Source organism: Hyaena hyaena, unplaced genomic scaffold (assembly GCF_003009895.1).
Source record: "Hyaena hyaena isolate Hyena2069 unplaced genomic scaffold, ASM300989v1 scaffold_828, whole genome shotgun sequence".
NCBI classification, from domain to species: Eukaryota; Metazoa; Chordata; class Mammalia; order Carnivora; family Hyaenidae; genus Hyaena; species Hyaena hyaena.
The window spans coordinates 482,868-501,652 of record NW_024081462.1 but is presented as its reverse complement, the minus strand read 5'-3'; the positions used below and the strand labels follow the sequence as shown (position 1 = coordinate 501,652).

Below are 18,785 nucleotides of genomic sequence, written 5' to 3'. Positions count from 1 at the left end.
GTACTTTGTTTCTGTATGAAATAATATTCATTTCACACTTAGAGAAGTACAGAGACCTGTCTCAATTTATGAAGTTGCTAAATAGGGAAGGCAATTGGAGAAAAAAAGTTTATTGTTATGGGATTGTATTAGATTAGACTTAGAGTCTCTGAATAGTAGATCCTAATACATCCTTTAACAAAATTTTAGAATATTATCTGTTAACCATACATTTAATGTTATCAAATAGTTAAAACCATTGTTACATTTGAATGTCAAAGGTCTAAATTGTTCATTTTATTGAAGTAGACCCTAAAAACTAAGACTATTTAATGAAGTTTCAAGCCAACAGGATTTGTTATTACTGTTCCTTAGAATCCAGGAATATATGGAAATTTGTTGTACTCCACTGTCATACTCGAGAGCCTTAGAGATTGTGTAGGTTTACGAGCTGGTCCCTTTATGTTTCTGAAACATTCAGTAATGGTAAGTGTGTGCCCACTATGCAAATGGAGCCAAAATTCTAATTTAATTAAGTCTTCTTAGTCCTCTTTATATTGTTATGTTACATCATACTGTAGCCTTTAAAAATGGATCCCATTGGTTAAAAAAAGAGCTGTAACATAGGCATTAGGATCTGTTTCCCACTACTATACTAGGAAAAAACCTCAAATAATGTATCTTAATTTTAATGATCTCTGCATAAGAAAAATATTTTTCCCCCCAAAATATTTTCCCTACAGTTACTTAGATTTTTTACAACAGTGAACCTATTTACAGCACTCTTAAGATGCAGAAGATAATCTTGATTCTTGCAAGCAGAAAAAGGCTGGGCAAGTGGATTTTAATGCTATTCTCCTAAAAATCAGAATGAGTTTTTTCTTAGTAATCTTCTTGGGGTTCCCCGGCTTCCTGATGTAGTGATGAGTACTCCTTTTAGTAAAAGTAGATGATAATTAAGTACACCTTCATATTAAGTGACTTGGAAGGACTTTTACTCCCAGCATGACCTGTGTATTTGGCAGTGATAATTTCTTGGTACTGTCATCATAATTGCAAATTTCATGGGATGTATGAAGCCATAGAAAAAGAATACCATTCTCATTATCCAGAATAGTTGTTCACTTGCTACCTTATCTAGCTACCCCTTGACTATGGAAGGTCATAATATTTCTGTCTTAATGCACCAGAAAGAGAAAGCCGTAAACTTCTTATTAGGGTACTTCCAAAGCTGCCATGGGGGGAATGTTAAGTACTCTTTCAGTTTTTTTAAAGAAACAATATCATCACCAAATGTAAGCATGAGAAGAAAGTAAAATTTAACTGGTTAATGTCAGTATATACTTATATATATATGTCTGTGCATACCTCTGTGCATATGTCTGATGATACTCCTTCAAAATCAGAGTGTTGTCTGCTTTACAGCCCTCTAATACTGTGGTAAAGATACCCCACTCCTGCGGTAGATACCTGACTTGGACTCCTTGGCCCTTAAATTTCATCCTTTAGTTGCCACTTGTGGGATGCTTTTCAGTTGTAAAATTGGTGTCATTTTTAGTTAAAACCCTTTGATGTCTTCCCATTGCCTAAATGTTAGTCAGGATGAACAACATGAGCTGGTTTTTACCTTTGTGCCTTACCCACTTACCCAGTCCTTCAGTTACCTATCTTAAAATCTTACACCCTAGCAAAAATTCTGAATTCTTTTTATGTCCTCATTGAATGTAACACCTTCTTAGAGGCCAGCAGCCCATTCCATTTAAATGTCTTTTTTGCCAGAATAAATGTTTAACACTTTCGTTGTGCACTTTGTATGGCATGCATACCAGAAGTATGAAATAAATAATCCTTGAATGTATAATGAAAGCATGCTATTAATTGTGTATGTGTAGAGGTTCGATTGGCATAAGCCAATTTTTTCTTTTTTTGTGTGTGTGGCTGCTGCTAAAACAGTATAGTTTAGGTTCCTTTAAAATGTGAAGAGATTTCAGATCGCAGTGAACAGAAGAGTTATATTATTAATCTTTTTATATGTCGCTCAGGTCACTCTTCTGGAGTTTTCTGCTTTTAGGAGTAAATACCAGAAGCTTGATGTCCCAAATAGTGTCATGTGAATAGTTGGAATGTTTACTGCGGAACACAGATGACTGGGATGAGTCCTTGAGAGCAGTCCTCAAGTATTTTAAGGGATTTCCTTTAAAAGAGGAAATAGAGTTGTAATTCAAATTATATAGGACCAGATTGGCCATTTGATGTTACTTTGTCCAGCCTCATCATTTTAATATGTTCCATATTTAGAGGACAACCAAGCCAGTAGATAAAAGTCATAGATAACATAGACTTTTATTGATTGACTCAATGAACTAATATTTGACATGTACATAATTAAAAAGAGTAGCTAGCTTGTGAATAGCAAATTTTCTGCTTGTAAAAGTATTGAGAATCTGGAAGTCTTTGTCGGGAATCTGTGCTGTCTGAAGTTAAAGTTTTTTTCCTAATTCTCTGGATTACTTAATTCAAATTTAAGAGTTACTTTTACTCTGAGGAGCTTGCTTTATTAAATTGTATGTTATCAACTGAAGTTACCAGTCAGTGATAGTTAAAAGGAAATGCTGCATATTGCTACTTTTTTTTTTCAATATTGCAATAGGAATGAATTTAGACTTTTTAAAAGACTGAAGACATATGCTTTATGATATATATCAAATCTTTGGATGGCAAATAATTTGTTACTAGTTGTAAGATAATCCAAATCAATTGTTTGGAATTTTTATGAAGTAGAATATTTTTATTCCTGTTACTGGGACCATGACAGTATCGAAAATTATTAGTTGATTAATGCTAAAAATGAAAAGGGCTAAATGCAAGCATTAAAAGCACTGGTATAGCTGACTGTCTGAGTAATCCAGAAGTGGAATAAGACTAGAAGGGCATTAACTATTTTTTCTGCGTTCTAGGTTTTAACCAACTCTTTTTAAATGATTGGTAAGAGTCCAGGCATACCTATTTGTGAACATGATTGTATCAGAAAACAGTACAGAATCTATGAAGTCATACGAATCTTCTAAAAGAAAAAAATGGAACCAGAAAAATCAAGCAGCATTTCACCTTTCTGCTGTTAGAGGGGTCTAGCTATAGTAGACTATTTTTTTGTTCAAACATAGAATGAGTAGTTATAGACACATAAGACCTCTGGATTCATATACTAAGCATAACCTAGATTTTATGTATAAATTCTTTAAGAGTTTAAGTAAAAAAATCCTTCTTTTAGACTATAAACATTTAACTTGATTTTATAATTTTAATATATCACTACAAGTAAATAGCAATTTATAATATAGATATTACTACAGTATAAATAGTAGACCTAGGAATACAATTATAGGTCTCAACTCTTATATTAACTATTTTAATTGTCAATACAAAACGAATTTTTAGGAGAATATAATTTGAAATATGATTTTAGTATCAGGGAAATTTTTGGTCTAAATTGCTCTCAAATATTTAAAATTTTGAATATTTAAAATAGTTGTAAAGGTTTAATGGATTTTAAGAGGTGTTTAATCTTTTAAATAATACTGGTTGGTTTAAGTGTACTGTATTAGCACTACCCCTGAGAGGCTTCAGGCATAGGCAGAATAGAAGGAAAAATGTCCTAAATATTTTTCTCCTTTTTGGAATATAAAGTTTAAATGAACTTTCTGGGTTGGTGCATCTCAATCTGGAGATCACATTTTCATGTGGAACCCTTATGGTTAACATTGGAGAGGCTATTTCCTACTTTAGTAGAAGGTTAACTTGTATTCTATCCCACTGTTTAAGATAAGTACAGTAATTTGAGTTCACCAAAAATTCAGGCTTCTGGCACAGGCTAATGGGGCTCTGGTGGGCATTTGGCAAAATTGAGTATACACATCTTTCCAGCCTTTGTCTAAAGCAGCCCTCAGCCTCTCTCCTTTTGTTTATTCACCGAAAAAGTATGCCTGACAGTGGGTGTAAAGGTGAATAAAACATTCTTGGTATTGGGGATCCAGAACAAAATATGGTGACTATAAAGTATTAGTAGTTCTGGAAAAATGCATTTGGATGGCAAAACCAAGTACCTATGGACAGCTTTTGTAATTGAACTAGGTAATTACCTCCAAATCTCAAATGGGGAAAGCCACCAACCTGCCTGGTGTGGTTTCTATGTGAGAAGGAAGAATTGGGGTAGGATCTAACAGGCTTGAGACAAGGAGAATCATCAATTACTCAACTGAAACTTCGACTTTTGTCCTCTCCATAGTGAGTGGAAGGTATGCAGAGAGGAAGGATTGGACACTCTGGAGCAGTTTTCCCCGGTGAACTGCCAAAACACCTGCCAAGACAAGACTCCCTTTTAAGGACAGGAACTGGACCCTACACAGAGAAGAAAGTACAGAGAATCATTGAGGGTAGAGACGATTGGAGAGGGCTTAGATCAAACTGGGGGAGAGGAACACAATAGGGAAAATCTTTGAAAGGAAGCCACAATATTTCTGAACATTACTCAAAAAACGACAGGAAAGGTAAAGTTAAAAAAGCTTTCCTGAATCCATCATTCTAAAAGCCCAAGAAAATAATTTCATGTAAACATGAGCAATTGGAAAATATTAATGTCAGATCTCATAAAAGGTTATCAAGATGTGGTATGTTACGAGTGTTTTAGTCAACAAAATGGAGGAAAGATCTCTGAAGAATGTTAGGGGTAAGTTGTCAGCAAAACGTTCATGGAAGGTGTAGCATTTGACCTGGGCCCATCTGTACCTAAATCAACTGAATGTAGAGCTGTTAATCCCACATGGTGAAGGTAGCTTTACTGCTGGTTCCTATTCTGATATTCTCAATGGAAGTGTTGGTCTAGCCTTACTATGTGCTGACTGGTATCAAGACTGGAAAGGGAGGTGGCTACAAGATCATGATTTATTTACATTTGAGGGCAAAAGGGAAGGACAAGGAACTTGTAAAAATTGTGACCCACTGATTCCACGTAGAGTGGCCGATCCATGTTCCTTCTACTTTACATTGTCCAACAGCCCTCTTCTGCCCTTTCATCCTTAACCTAGTGTAGACTACTGGGATATTCTGCCAGTTACTTAGTTACAAATCATTTCTGGTGTCTGTTTTCTTTTGTCCCATATCCAATTATTTTATTCAGGTATTGATTGTTCATTGTATTTACTAGGCACTTTCTAAGAATTGTATTATTTTTTAAAGTAAGCTCTACACCCAGTGCCGCATGACCACTCATGAGGTTAGGAGTTGCTGCTCCACTGAGTGAGCCAGAAAGGCGCCCCATACACTAGGCACTTTTCTAAAGCACTAGAGAAACAGCGTGGGTCAAAACAAAAAGTACCTGTTCTGGAGATTACATTCTAGTTCGGCGATAGGGGGTAGCATGAATATACGTGGTGATAAGTGCTATAAAGAGTGGAGAGAAAGCTATCTAAAAATGATGCTCAAGGATAGCCTTTCTGAAGTCTCCACTAGAATGTAATCTGCAGGAGAGTGCGGAGGACCTTACTGGTCTTGCTCGTTCCTGTATTTTCCATGCTAAAAATAGTGCCTGGCACATAATATTCAGTATTGAATGAGTAAATGTGGGCCATAGGGAAATTAGTTTAAAAATACCACATCCCCTTTTTTTAAATTTTAATATAGGTTAGCAGCAGGCACAGTTGAAGTTAAATTGTCATGTCAGTCCAGTGTATCTTTGGCGGAAATAGGAAAAGACGTCTTTTATGAAGCCAGTAAACCCAGATCAGAATTAAGGGGATATGACCTGATAACGATTTAGTCCGTAACAGTACTTGGCTGGTTAACTTCGGCCCGTATTTGGTAGCCTGGAAAAGCAGGAGCGTTTGCTCAGCGAACATTTTAAGTACTGAAAAGCTGCACATCCCTCGAAGACTGCCTAGCTTCTGCTAATCTCTCCCATAAGCAGATAATGTTCGCTGAATCAAATTATCAGACAATAAATAGTCCAAGGCAAGAGGACTTGAGAGAGCGGCCCCGCTTAGCATCTGGGTGTAGGGGAAGACGCTCTTTGCGGAAAGGGTCGAACTCCGGACCGCAGGCCTGGCACAAGACCCGTAATAGCTTCCTAACACCGGGCGGCAGACACAGGTAGTTTAGCATGGAGGAACCTGAGGACGCGCGCGTCAGGAGCCTGTGTCACCGTCTCGGCACCGCCCACCCGTTCCACCTGCTGTTTCTAGGCTTCTATTGGTTGCCTCGCGGAAGGCCCGCCCCCCAGAAGAAGAAGGAAAAATCCCAGTAGCCGGTCCAAATAACCGTAGCTAACCTGACGTCATAACGCAGCCAATCACAAGCATGTGTCTTTAGGCTTGTCCAATGAGCTCGGATACAAGCTTGGCCCGCCGAGTTTGATTTTCGTTCACGGGCGCGGAAGTTGTGGTAGGCCTCGGGGAGAGGCTCAGGGTGGGTGGGGGACCGGAGGTAAGGGCCGCGCCTCCTGCGGAGTCACCCCGGCTGAAGGAAGGGGTTTCGGTGTCCAGCCCCGGGTCGGTGGGGAGGAGTCGTTACCGTCTGTGGCTTGCAAACTAAGGCGCCCGGGCGGACACGGCGACGTCCGAGCGCTCCTGTACCGGGACGGGTGCACGCAGGGATTCGCGGACTGCGGATTCGAGGCGGCGTTTCTTAACGACCCAGCTTGATGTTCCGGTGGTTGCGCGGAGGCTCAGCTGCGGAGGAAGGTGAGCAAGGCTTTCATGGCTGGGTTAGGAGAGCCCCTGAGGAAGCTTGCGGCAAGGCGAGTGACACGACCGACGCTAGTATCGGCCTGTTACACACTTGGTTGGGTGACTGAGTCACGTCGTTTATCTGGGGTTCATATTCCTTATCTTTAAAATCAGCGAGGAGGATGGATGGTACCCCGATTCGTTTGTGAAGAAGAGCCGCTCTTCATTTGTTTACGCCTTGGATCGGCCCCTTGCCTGCCTTCAGGAGTGAGCTGAACTCCTACCTCTGCTCAGCCCAGAGCTTTCAGGAGAGCGGGGACTTAGCTCTCGCAACTAACCTAAAGGCTTCCCTGCTAAGTGTCCAGTCTATTGGTTGATATTTATTAACGAAGACTGAAACATCTTATGAACTTCTAGTGCAATTTAACAGATAAATTGAAATTCCCTTTATCAACCCTTCCCCACGTCTCCATTCCTGCCTTTCTCTTGGACTTCATTCAGAATACTGCTGGCCAAAAGAGATTAACTGATGGTATAATGTGAAAGGAAAGGACTGCTCCAGGTTACTTAATACAGTTTTGTGGCAATCGTGTTTTTTTTTTTCCTTTTTTCTTTTGGTTTTGTTTTGTTGGTCAAGAGTAATATTTTCTAAATTATTTTTCCTGAAGGTATCAAGAAACTGATAATGTTTCCTTGAATTTGCTTATGTATTTGTTTCATCAATGTCACTTATACTGAATATCTTAAGAGAGATGCTGGAATATTTCCGTGTTCCCATAGACCAGGTAAATGTCTTTTATTGGATTTGAATGAACCTGTTTTATTTGTTGCTGGGTCTTACTTTGAAAATGATCTGTGTATATGAGAACATTTAATTTAAGGCAAGATTGTTACTTTTCAGGTGTAACAAAGGTAAGTTTGTAATAGAATACCTTAGGTAGTTTGAGTTATAAAAGGGATAAAATTAGGGGCGCCTGGCTGGCTCAGTCGGAAGAGCATGTGACCAAGTTCTAAGTTATGAGTTCAAGCCCCAAGTTGGGTGTAGAGTTTACTTTTTATTTATTTATTTTTTTAATTTTTTTTTTTTCTAGGAGAGAGAGAGAGAGAGAGAGACTGCGTGAGCAGGGGAAGGTCAGAGAGAGAGGGAGACACAGAATCCGAAACAGGCTCCAGGCTCTGAGCTGGCAGTCAGCACAGAGCCCGACGCGGGGCTCGAACCCGCGCACCGCGAGATCATGACCTAAGCGAAAGTCGGACGCTTAACCGACTAAGCCACCCAGGCGCCCCTAGAGTTTACTTTTTAAAAAAGGGAGGAGTGGGAGTAGGGGGAGGGTAAGATTATTAGCATCCTATTTACTGGATAGGTCAAATGCCAGCAAAAGGTGCAAATGCAACAAAATATAGATAGGACCTTCATAGAGAAAATATATTTTAATTATTGGTTTTATTTAAAGTAATTTAAGTTTGGTATTTGGATATATAATAGCAAGTTATGGCTTAACGAATTCAGAATAAATCTTGAGAAAGGATGACTCAAGCCTAAGAATTATAAGCAAATCCAGTTTTCTCTACTTATGGAGCATTACCGTATCCAAGACAATATGCTTGGTTCTTCAGGCGATACAGAGCAATACACGGGTCTTGTATTCATGCTGTTTAAAATACAATATGAGGAATAAAAGCATATGCAGATAACTGTAATATAAGATTGAATATAAGAAAGAATAGTTGAGGTGTTTACAAAACGGACAAATCATTGCTATTTGTTGTGGTGAATTAGAAGACAATAATAGTCAAGGACACTTTGAAGATTTTAAACAGAAGTAAATTGAAGAGTGGTTATAAATTATAAATAGGCAGTTATTATATTACAAATAGGCAATTCAGTATGGGGAGCTAATTTGAATCAAGTGAAGCAAGCCAGATATGCTGTTGGATTATATAAATACAAGTATCTTGCAGATAGTGAGATAAATGGTTCTAGAATGTAGGAAAAAGATTTTCAGGTTTGTGGTTATCTGCATCTTTTGATATTTGAATTCGTGGACTTTGATGACATAATGGAAGATGTTGGGTGTTATTGATGGATTTTGAATTTCAGGAATAGATTGAAGATAATGAGGACTGAGTAGTAGTGCTTGTTATTAGATTATTGATACCTTTAGGGATTTCTGTCCTGTAGTTTGAAGAATGACTAAGGAAGGGTAGTGGCATCAGCAACTTTGTTTGAAAAGTGAAAAGAGATCAAGAGCCATCAACTTGAAGGGGTAGAATCGACATTTTTTCTTTCCAGTGTTAGAGATAACTTCATGTTTGCAAGCATTGGAGAAGAACCTCATAGACAGGAACAATGTTAAGATTCAAATGAAAGAGCGAGTGATTGAGCAACGCCCCGGGGAATGTAGCTGGGCAAGGAATATAAATAAATAAGCCTTGGAGAGAAGACAGACAGTTGGGAAAAGGACAAAAGTGAGAGATGGTGGAGAGTTTTGAATGGAGAGAAATGAAAATTGAGGTATGTTAAATTTGAGTCCTTGGTTTTCTCAGTAAGAGTAGAGTCAAGGCTTCTGCCAGGTAATAAAGTTGGTGGCATTGGTGATTTCAGAGATTGGTGATTGATTTGGGCAAGACATAGAGAACAAAACATGTCCTGAAGAGGTCACAGAATACCTGTGCAGAACACCCAGCTGAAGTCAGCATTGGATTTGTAGTCTTTCTTAATATTGTTGTTTCTGTAATTTTATTTTCTCCAGCTAAGAGTAGTTGGGGTAGTTTATCCATTAGTCATATGAGAACACATAATATCAGGAGGATGAACAGTTGTTGAATGGTAATGAACATATTGCAACAGCTTGAAAATCTCTGCTTGGTAGGAAAGTCACATCAGTAAAGGCCAGGGCACCTGGGTGTCTCTGTCGGTTAAGCATCCAACTTCTCAGGTCATGATCTCACCATTTGTGAGTTTGAGTCTTACATTGGGCTCTCTGCTCTTAGCACAGAGCCTTGCTTCAAATCCTGTCTCCCAATCTCTCTCTGCCCCTCCCCTGTTCATACTCTCCCTCCCTCCCTCAATCTCTTTCTCTCTCTCTCAAAAATAAAATAAACAATTGGGGCACCTGGGAGGCTCAGTTGGTGGAGCATCTGACTTCAGCTCGGGTCATGATCTCACAGCTTGTGGTTTTGAGCCCTGCATTCGGCTCTGTGCTGACAGCTCAGTCTGGAGCCTGCTTCGGATTCTGTGTCTCCCTCTTTTCTCTCTGCCCCTTCTCCACTCACAGTCTGTCTCTTGAAAAATAAATAAATATAAAAAAATTAATTTCACCTCTTTCTTTTTCAGATGTAGCTACTAGAAAATATGTGGTTTGTGATTTCTTTCTTTTGGAGAGCACCTTCTGAGGTGATTGTAGGTGTAGGTGATTTATAGTTAAGAACGATTGAAAAGGAACACAAACACATCTCTTTCCCTGGAGTTGACAGTCTGATGGAGCAGAGAGAACACTGCAAATGAAACAAAGTCACATGTAGTTAATATTCTGTTGTGTGCTGCTCTTTGGAACTGGGTTAGGAATTCAGAGCCTAGGAAGCTCCTGAAAACAGAGTCAAATTTGTTAGAGGAGTGTGAATCTGGCATTAGAAGACAGGTGAACACAGCTGGTGCCAGGGCTGGAGTTAGAGTGGGGCCCTCTGGGCACATACTTAAGTGCTTGGCAATCAGGATAACATTGGCTTGTCTTTGAGACGATTAGGAAAATTGCACCCAAAAGAGCTTGTGTTCTTGTTAATGGGTAGTGAGTGGGTAATTCAGTCGGAACAGGGCCAAGTGGCAGAGGACCTTTCAGCATGATTGGAGAATGAATACAGAATTCATGGACAATGCTGTGGAGACTGAGCTGGCAGAATTGATGGAAGATTATGAGGCTAGTTGATGTACTCAGTTAAAAAAAATTTTTTTTAATGTTTTATTTAGTTTTCAAAGAGAGAGAGAGAGAGAGAGCACGAGTGGGGGAGAGGGAAAGAGAGGGAGACAGAATCCAAAGCGGCTCCAGGCTCTGAGCTGTCAGCACAGAGCCTGATGTGCGGCTTGAACCGACAAACTGGAAGATCATGACCCGAGCTCAAGTTGGATGCTTAACCAACTGAGCCACCCAGGTGCCCGTGTGGTGCTTTCTTAAAAGATGTTTCTTCTTGGAATATTACATACGTTAACTCCCACCCTTTTTTTTTTTTTTAAGGACAACTATGCATAAAGTTATAATTCATTTTTTTAAAAGTTTATTTATTTATTTAGATAACTAGCAGGGGAGGGCAGAGAGAGAGAGAGAGAGAGAGAGAGAGAATCTCAAGCAGGCTCTGAGCTTAGCACAGATCTAGACATGGTGTTTGGACTCAGGACTGAGATCATGACCCGAGCCAAAATCCAAGAGTTGGATGCTTAACAGACTGAGCCACCCAGGTGCCCCAAACTTTAATTCTTTGAAGAAAATACTTTGAGTATGCCATTCTGTAGTTGCTTTCCAAAATAAGTGCTAGTGCATAGTTAACATCTGCTTTTCTTCATAGATTTATAAACATGCCTTAACAGAGTAGTTTTTAAGCAATGTTCTATGTGTAAATAGGTTTTGCATATTAGAGAAAATAAGGACTATGGATCAGCTCGGAGTATTGTTCGTCTTATTGGGAAAATTCTTCCTCTAGAACCTTGTCCCAGGCCCAATTTTGAGGTAAGTCAGTCAACATGCATTGTTTAAGCACAATGTAGTAAATAATCCCAGGTATTCCTAGAGACAGAGTAGAACAAAAGAAGAAGACATGTTTCCTGCAAGCCAAAACCTCTTGCATGTGTTTGTGTTTATTTCTTTAAGTAATTACATTCAGAGATGGGCAGATACAAAGCATCACCTGAATAGCTTATTTTATTCTTCTAGTTTGTGTTTTATGATAGATGACAGTAACCGCAGGATACTGCGACATGTTTAGACTTCAGATAACATTTTCCTCAGTATTTTGCTGCGCTAACAGGCACATGTTTTTCTATTGCATATCCTATTTCCTTTTAACTCAGAGATTTTTAATATAGGCAATTTCCATGGGCATGCATGTATTCTACCCACCCACCCCTGCGGAGCTCTGACTTTTTTTTTTTTCCCGTTTTTTACTTTAGTTGATCCCAGTATTGAACTCTGTAGACCCTGGTAACTATGGATCTGTAGTTCCATCTTTTGCTGATACTTTGTGTGTGGCAAATGATGAAGAAGCCAGTTATCTCAGATTTCGGTAATTTTACATACTTCCTGTGGAAAGTGGGGTGTGGGCTGTAATCTTAATTCTTGCATGTGTTGAAGTTTGATCATACTAATTGAGCCTTTTGTCTGTCTCTGAACTGCCCTGTGACCTACTAATCTCTTGCTAAGAAGGATGACATTTTTATTTCCCATTTCTCTTAATGTAGGCCTCGGAAGAAATTATATTAAAAGAATGCCAAAATCATTATGTCCATTTTTAGGAGAAAGCTGTTTCCTACCCTAGATACTATATTTAGTTGTTTTTTGTCTATTTAGTCAAAACTTATATACTGTTTACTGTATCCCAGGCAATGATGTTAAATATATTTGAAATTTGAATGTGTTACTCCTTGGGAGTACTAACTTAAGTGTTTGTATATTCAGGTAGAGGTTGGGAGTACTAAAGTATATTCAGGTAGAGGCTATAAGCACAATAGAGGTCAATTATTTAAATATTCTGGCTAAATTTATTATGTATCAAACTGGTTTATCTATTTAAAAAGAGACTAGAATACCATAAACTTACCCCTGCCTTAATGCTTAATATAAGGCCAGTCAGTACTGTATATTCAGAATATGTAGAATTTCTAAGTAAATCAACTTTACTTCTAAATAAATCAATTTGTACTGTGTTGAAATAGGTAGAGCAGTTACAAGGTAATTATTTTTGTCTTACAGTCTAAAAGCAAGACTTGTTCCTTCGTTCACTGACAACTTATTGGTCACCTATTAAAGGCAACTGTTCTGTTCTAGATACTGAGAATATAAAGTTACACAAGATGCTGTGCTTGTCCTCAGTGAGTCTAGAGACAATCATGAGATAAAAAAAGCTACTCTGATTCTTGTTTTTGTATCTTTATTCCTCTTTGTCTGAAAGAATTTATTTCTTTTGGGAAATTCTGCACCCTCCCCCTCATTTTTTCCTTCCTTCTACTCGCAGAAGTAGCATATGGAAAAATGAAGAAGAGGAGAAAATTGAAGTTTTCCATCCTTTGCAACCAGTTTGGAATCCACTGCCTCCTGCCCTAGGACAGAATAAACGAACCAAAACTGATGGGCCTGTAAATGAAGCTGCAATTAAAAAAATAGCTGCTCTTGAAGACGAGCTGACTTTTCTTCGCTCACAGATCGCTGCAATTGTGGAAATGCAGGAACTGAAAAACCGGACAAACGTTGGTGAGTGACATGCTGGGTTCTGTCGTCCATTCTATTCCAGTCACTACGGTCCCAAATGAGAGCGTCAGATGCTACCATGTCTTGTGAATGACATTAAGTATGTCGAGGACATCGAGGGTGTAATATTGCTATGTTTGATGCTTCTGTAGGATAAATTAGGACACGTGTGGTGAGGGGCATGGCCGTACGGTTCCAGCCGTACTGCTCAGGACTGTACTTTTGTATTAAAAGGCCACTTTTCTAAGTAAGCATTTCTAACTCTTCAGGAAAGCATTGATATTTATGAGGAAGAATTTATTAATTTGAAAGAATATGAATGTAAGGCTTCATGTATTTGTAGTTTGAAGTTGTTGCTGCTGCACTTCCACTAAATTCAGGTTGAATAATGTTTTCCAGATGATCCTTCTCTACATTTTTAGATATGTGACTGGTTTAAAAAACATTTTTTTTAATGTTGTATTTATTTCTGAGAGAGAGAGAGAGACAGTGTGAGCAGGAGAGGGCCAGAGAGAGAGGGAGACACAAAATCTGAAGCAGACTCCAGGCTCTGAGCTGGCTGTCAGCACAGAGCCCGACGTGGGGCTCGAACCCACGAACAGTGAGATAATGACCTGAGCTGAAGTCAGATGCTTAACTGACGGAGCCACCTAGGTGTGCCAAGGTGTGACTGGTTTTAAACAATATACACCCACACACATAATATATACTTGTATCTGTACACATCCATATATACACATATCATATAATTTATATATAACATGAAATGTTTATGTATTGTATATTTATGTAACTTATACATAAATATACATATTGCTATATAATAATAGCAATTAAAATGAAATACACACATGCATTATTTTTTCAGCAGTCATGTTAAAAAGTGTTTTGGGAGCAAATCTGTTGTGAAAAACTTAAGTACTCAGTACCTGTCCTAGGCTCTTGCATTTCTTCATTTACATCATAGCGTGAATATACCAGTTTGAGTGTCTCTAACTACAAATTGTTACTTGTGTTTTAGCTTTTTTAAATAGAGATGAAATTCAGATTGTATGTTAATTACTGAAAAAGCACTTTTTGTTTTTAAAATGCATTCTTACCCTTCCTCTGTTTAAAGGCCTACCCAGAAAATCCTAATTAGATTAAAAATAAATTCATTCTTTGGTTTGACTCTTATAAAAATTACTAAACATAGATAGGGATTGCTTCTCTTTCCTGGCCACCAAATCATTATTTTAGTGGCATTACCGAAATTGTTCCTTTTTTGTTTCTAATTAGTGTTATGTTAGAATTTTTCATGATTTTTTCAACAGACTACTTTGTTTTTAGGTTTCTTTGACTTGAACGATGAACCTAGCAGTTTGGGACAAAGGCCATCACCAGAAACTGCTGAACTGAGTGTCAGACCAGATCCATTTTCAAGCTCAGTGTTTTTCCCTCCCCCTGCTCCTCCTCTTCCCGTGCCCCCTCAGCTTTCTTCCCCACAGTGTCCATGTTCACTCACATGGCCAGGAACTGATAATACATGTAACTCAGATAACTCAACAACTGAAATGAAAAGAGAGTGCTCAGGCGATAGTAAGACTAATGACAGTCATCGTTTGAAAAACCAGGAAAATAAAGATGTTCCGAACATGTTGGACGTTCTGAAGGATATGAATAAGGTTAAGCTCCGTGCTGTTGAACGGTATGTTATCATAACTTGAGTGAATCGAAATTCTATTAGTGATGTTTTAATAATTTATTATTATTTATCAAAATAAACATAGACAGGTTTTCTCTCTGATTCCTCTTCACTCCAAATGCTTCTCCCAGAGAGAATCCTTCTCAATTTGTTTTACTCTTTCTTCTAGTGTCTTAGCTCCATAGCTAATAATCATTTCTCTGAGTTTCTTTCTCTTTTTCTTTCTCAAATAATTTCCCCTGTAGGAGCCCCCTGTTCTGTTCCAATGTCTTGTCCCGCCAAGCCTGCTGCATTGTTGCCAAGCTAAGCATTTCCTTGGCCATTGTCATGGGCATTCTCTACCCTGTCTATTGTGTTGCCTTACCCATTTCTTGGGTGTCTTGTCTTCCCATACCTTCCTGAGAAAGAGTCTATAAAAAGATTATTTTAAGACTTTGCATATCTGGAAATTATTATTTTATCCTCACACTTCATTGCTAGTTTGGCTGGGTATACAATAGGCAGAAAACCATTTTGTCACAGAATTCTGAAGACATTGTTCCATCAGTTTTTAGCTTCCAGTGTTCCTGTGGAGAAGCTGCTGTCATTCTCATTCCTGGCTATGTATCAAAGTTGTTTTCTTTATTCTTGAAACATTTAAGATCTTCTCTTTAGTCCTGGTCTGAAATTTCATGACGATGAGCCCTGGAGAGTTTCTTTGTTAACTTCTTATGCTGGGCACTTGGGGACTCCATCTAGAGTTTTACATTTTATTCAGTGTGTAGACTTTTCCTCAGTCCCTTCAGGGGAGCCCCTTCAGGAAGCCAGCTCATCCTCCACTGTCTTCACTTCCTTCAGCTTTCCAGCTTCCAGTGTTTCACCGCAATTCTTACCCACTCTCTTGTAACCTCTTTGTCTTTGTGGGTATGTATCTTTTTCATTTCTTTACTGTCATTTTGGTAGGATTTCACAGAGATCTGCCATGTTCATCTGGAAATCCCCTGATGAGGTTTCTAGTGAGAAAATAAATATATTTTCTGTATAATAGCGTTAGGGCATACACATCATTTCATTATTAACGAGGGTATGATTTGATCCTTCTGTGATGAAGGTACAGAGGAAAATGTGGCTGGATGTGCACACTTGTTCCAGCTAGAGGGCTTACTGACATCATTGGGCCCAGCGTCAGATGGTGATTGACCATAGCTGGAGACCCAGCTAGGAGGCCAGCAGAGTCTCCCTTCCACCCCCCAGTCTCTCATTTTTCTACAGCTAACCTTGCTTTAGACATTACTACAGAGTCCGATGAGACTTGCCACATCTTCAGTTACAGTCCCTGTTTCTGTTCTCTTCCTTCTCTCTCTTTACTGCGAATGAAGTGCCATTGCTCATGTCAAGGCTCTCCCCTTGGTCACTGGTTCTCCTTCTCTCTTTTCTTCTCAAGGATTTTACTTAAAATTATCCCTGCTGATTTCTATATCATCAGATTTTTCTTCTATACTTTATTCTCCCCACACCTGAGTATCTCCCATCTTCAAAGCATGTATATCCCCTGCTATTATCGTTTCTCTGCTTCTCTTTCTAATATAAATTCTTGTCATCAGTAGTTTGTCAGCATTTCTCACCACCTTCTTCTACCCACTGTAACATAACTGTCCTCACCACTCCACTGAAAACTGCTTGTTGTCAAGGTCACCAGTAACTCTCTTGTGCTAAATCCAGTGGCCAATTCTTATTGTTCCTCTTACCTGACATCTTGGCAGTATTTGGTACTGTCTGTGGTTCTTTCCTCCTTGGAACACTTGCTTTGGCTCCGACTTCAGTCCCCTTCTCTCTGCATCCACATTGTTTCCTTTGGTGATCTCACCTAGTCCATTGGCTTTACATACCAGTGATACACTAATGAAAACCTGTTCTGCCCCAAGTGTTTGTGTCTCAGGAAAGCCAACACCATCATCCAGTTGTTCAGTTCAGACATCTAGGAACCAGGCTTACAGGTTTTCTAATTCCTAATTCATTGTGTCTTCTAGGTTCCTTAGTCCTTGGCAAAAATTTTCAATCTCTTGAAGAATAATTGGATTGTAATTCATTATGCTTGTATTTCTGGCTTGTTCTTCAACAAGGAGTTTAATTCAATTTTTTTTTTTTTTTTAAATAGGTCACCTGGAGGGAGACCCATTCATAAGAGGAAAAGACAAGATTCACACTGGGATCCAGTGTCTTTAATATCCCATGCACTTAAGCAGAAATTTGCATTCCAAGAAGAGGATTCCTTTGAGAAAGAAAATAGGTCTTGGGAGTCTTCTCCATTTTCTAGTCCAGAAACTTCAAGAGTGAGCTATAATAATGTAAAGTTAATTTCTTAAGTTTTCAAAGTGTATTGTCCATGGTGTATCTTTGCCCTCAAGTTCTCTTGAAGTTCTTGTACAGAATGGGCCATACAGTTATTTGCTGGTACCACCAATGTTTCTGTTATTTCTGTTAAACTTTTACATGCCCCTTTTTGCTTTTACCTTACTATGAAGTTTTTTTTTGGTTTGGTTTTTTTTTGTTGTTGTTGTTTTATTTTTTTAAATAAAACACTTGCTTTGAAAAATACTTGTGCATAAGTTTGTAAAGGCTTGTCCTGGACTGGTGAACTTGATGTTGATGTCTGCAGTATGAATGAGGTGTCTGAAACTTTGAGAGACTAGAGAAGAATGGTTATAAATTCAGTCAACACCAGAGTGAAATGAGTACTCCAATATTTTTCTCAGGCAAATATAAAGACTGGATTATTTAGTTAAATACAGTGTTAACAGTGCTCTTTAAAAACCAAATGGGATCATAATCATCTTAATGACAATGCTTCTTGGTTGCTTAAATGGACACTTTCTATATTTATATTTGGCCCTTGAAATTGCTCCTTATTTGAAGGCTCTTTTTTTTTTATTTAGACATAGCTTTAATTTGGGGGATGGTTTTCCCATCTCACAGCTCAGTTGAGGTAGTAGGTACATAAGAATAAGCCTTGGGAGCAGGAGGCCTGGGAAGGAGGCCGGAGTCTAACGGCAGGTGCATAGCTCTGAGGAGCGGGGCCGTCAGCAGAGGACACAGAACAACTGGAAAGCAGATAGCAACTCAAAGAGCATCACAGAGTGGGGGAAATTGTCCCAATCGCATTACAGTGTGGGCACGGCTGTCTCTTGAGTTACTCATGTGTGCGTGTACAATCTCCGATGTTCATCATGTTGACTCTGGACATTCTTAACTATAAGAGGGCAAGAAAGTATGGTTTACTTTAGAATTATTACAATCAAAAATGCCAATGTGCCTGAAAATAAACATTTGACACTTGTTTAGAAATGTATAACTTGCCATGTACATCAAACTCGCCTCGTTTGATCTTCACAGCAATATACTAAACATAGATAAGCATGAATAAGTCAGGCCAGTATCCCCTGAGTCTCAGAGCGCTAAAGTAATCTGCCTGTAACCCCACATCGGATCGGCAGAACAGTGACTAGAGCTTGGTTTATTAAAATTTGGGGATGTCTGAAAACCTTGAGTTATGTAAGCTGTTCACAGTGTGGAACACATTTCCCAGTGATGGTGGATAAGTGAGGAGGTGCTGGGTTGTCTTACACTGTTCACTGTTCAGCCTTTTTTCTCCAACCAACTACAAGCACCTTAGAGAAAGAACCATCTCTTTTTGTATGTTTTAAGGCACCTTGCTGAGGGCTGGACACATGGAGACTCAAATTGTAGTTGACTGGACGGGCCTTCAGTCTATGCACCCGAGACGGCTTACTTTTGTGAGCTTAGCTCTGGGCACAGAGAGACACATAGCCCGTCTCAGAGAACTATTTGTTGTTGGATGGATTAAACCTCTAGTAGTTGTTTGGTCATTGCATTATCTGCTTTTACATGAGCATAATTTCTAGGTTAAACATTTGCTTTATTTCAGTTTGGGTGTCCCAATTCACAGAA

At 38.9% G+C, this 18,785-nt stretch overlaps 1 protein-coding gene across 1 annotated transcript; it reads left to right on the top strand.

Annotated features, from left to right (window-relative positions):
• The first annotated feature begins 6,442 nt into the window (after window positions 1–6,442).
• Window positions 6,443–17,394, top strand: MTFR2 (mitochondrial fission regulator 2). The gene is made up of 7 exons (XM_039219694.1): window positions 6,443–6,713; window positions 7,367–7,483; window positions 11,315–11,419; window positions 11,860–11,972; window positions 12,921–13,156; window positions 14,483–14,840; window positions 16,975–17,394. The coding sequence occupies exons 2-7, from the start codon at window positions 7,421–7,423 to the stop codon at window positions 17,180–17,182; spliced, it is 1,083 nt and encodes a 360-aa protein (XP_039075625.1). The 5' UTR covers window positions 6,443–6,713; window positions 7,367–7,420; the 3' UTR covers window positions 17,183–17,394.
• The last annotated feature ends 1,391 nt before the right edge of the window (window positions 17,395–18,785 follow it).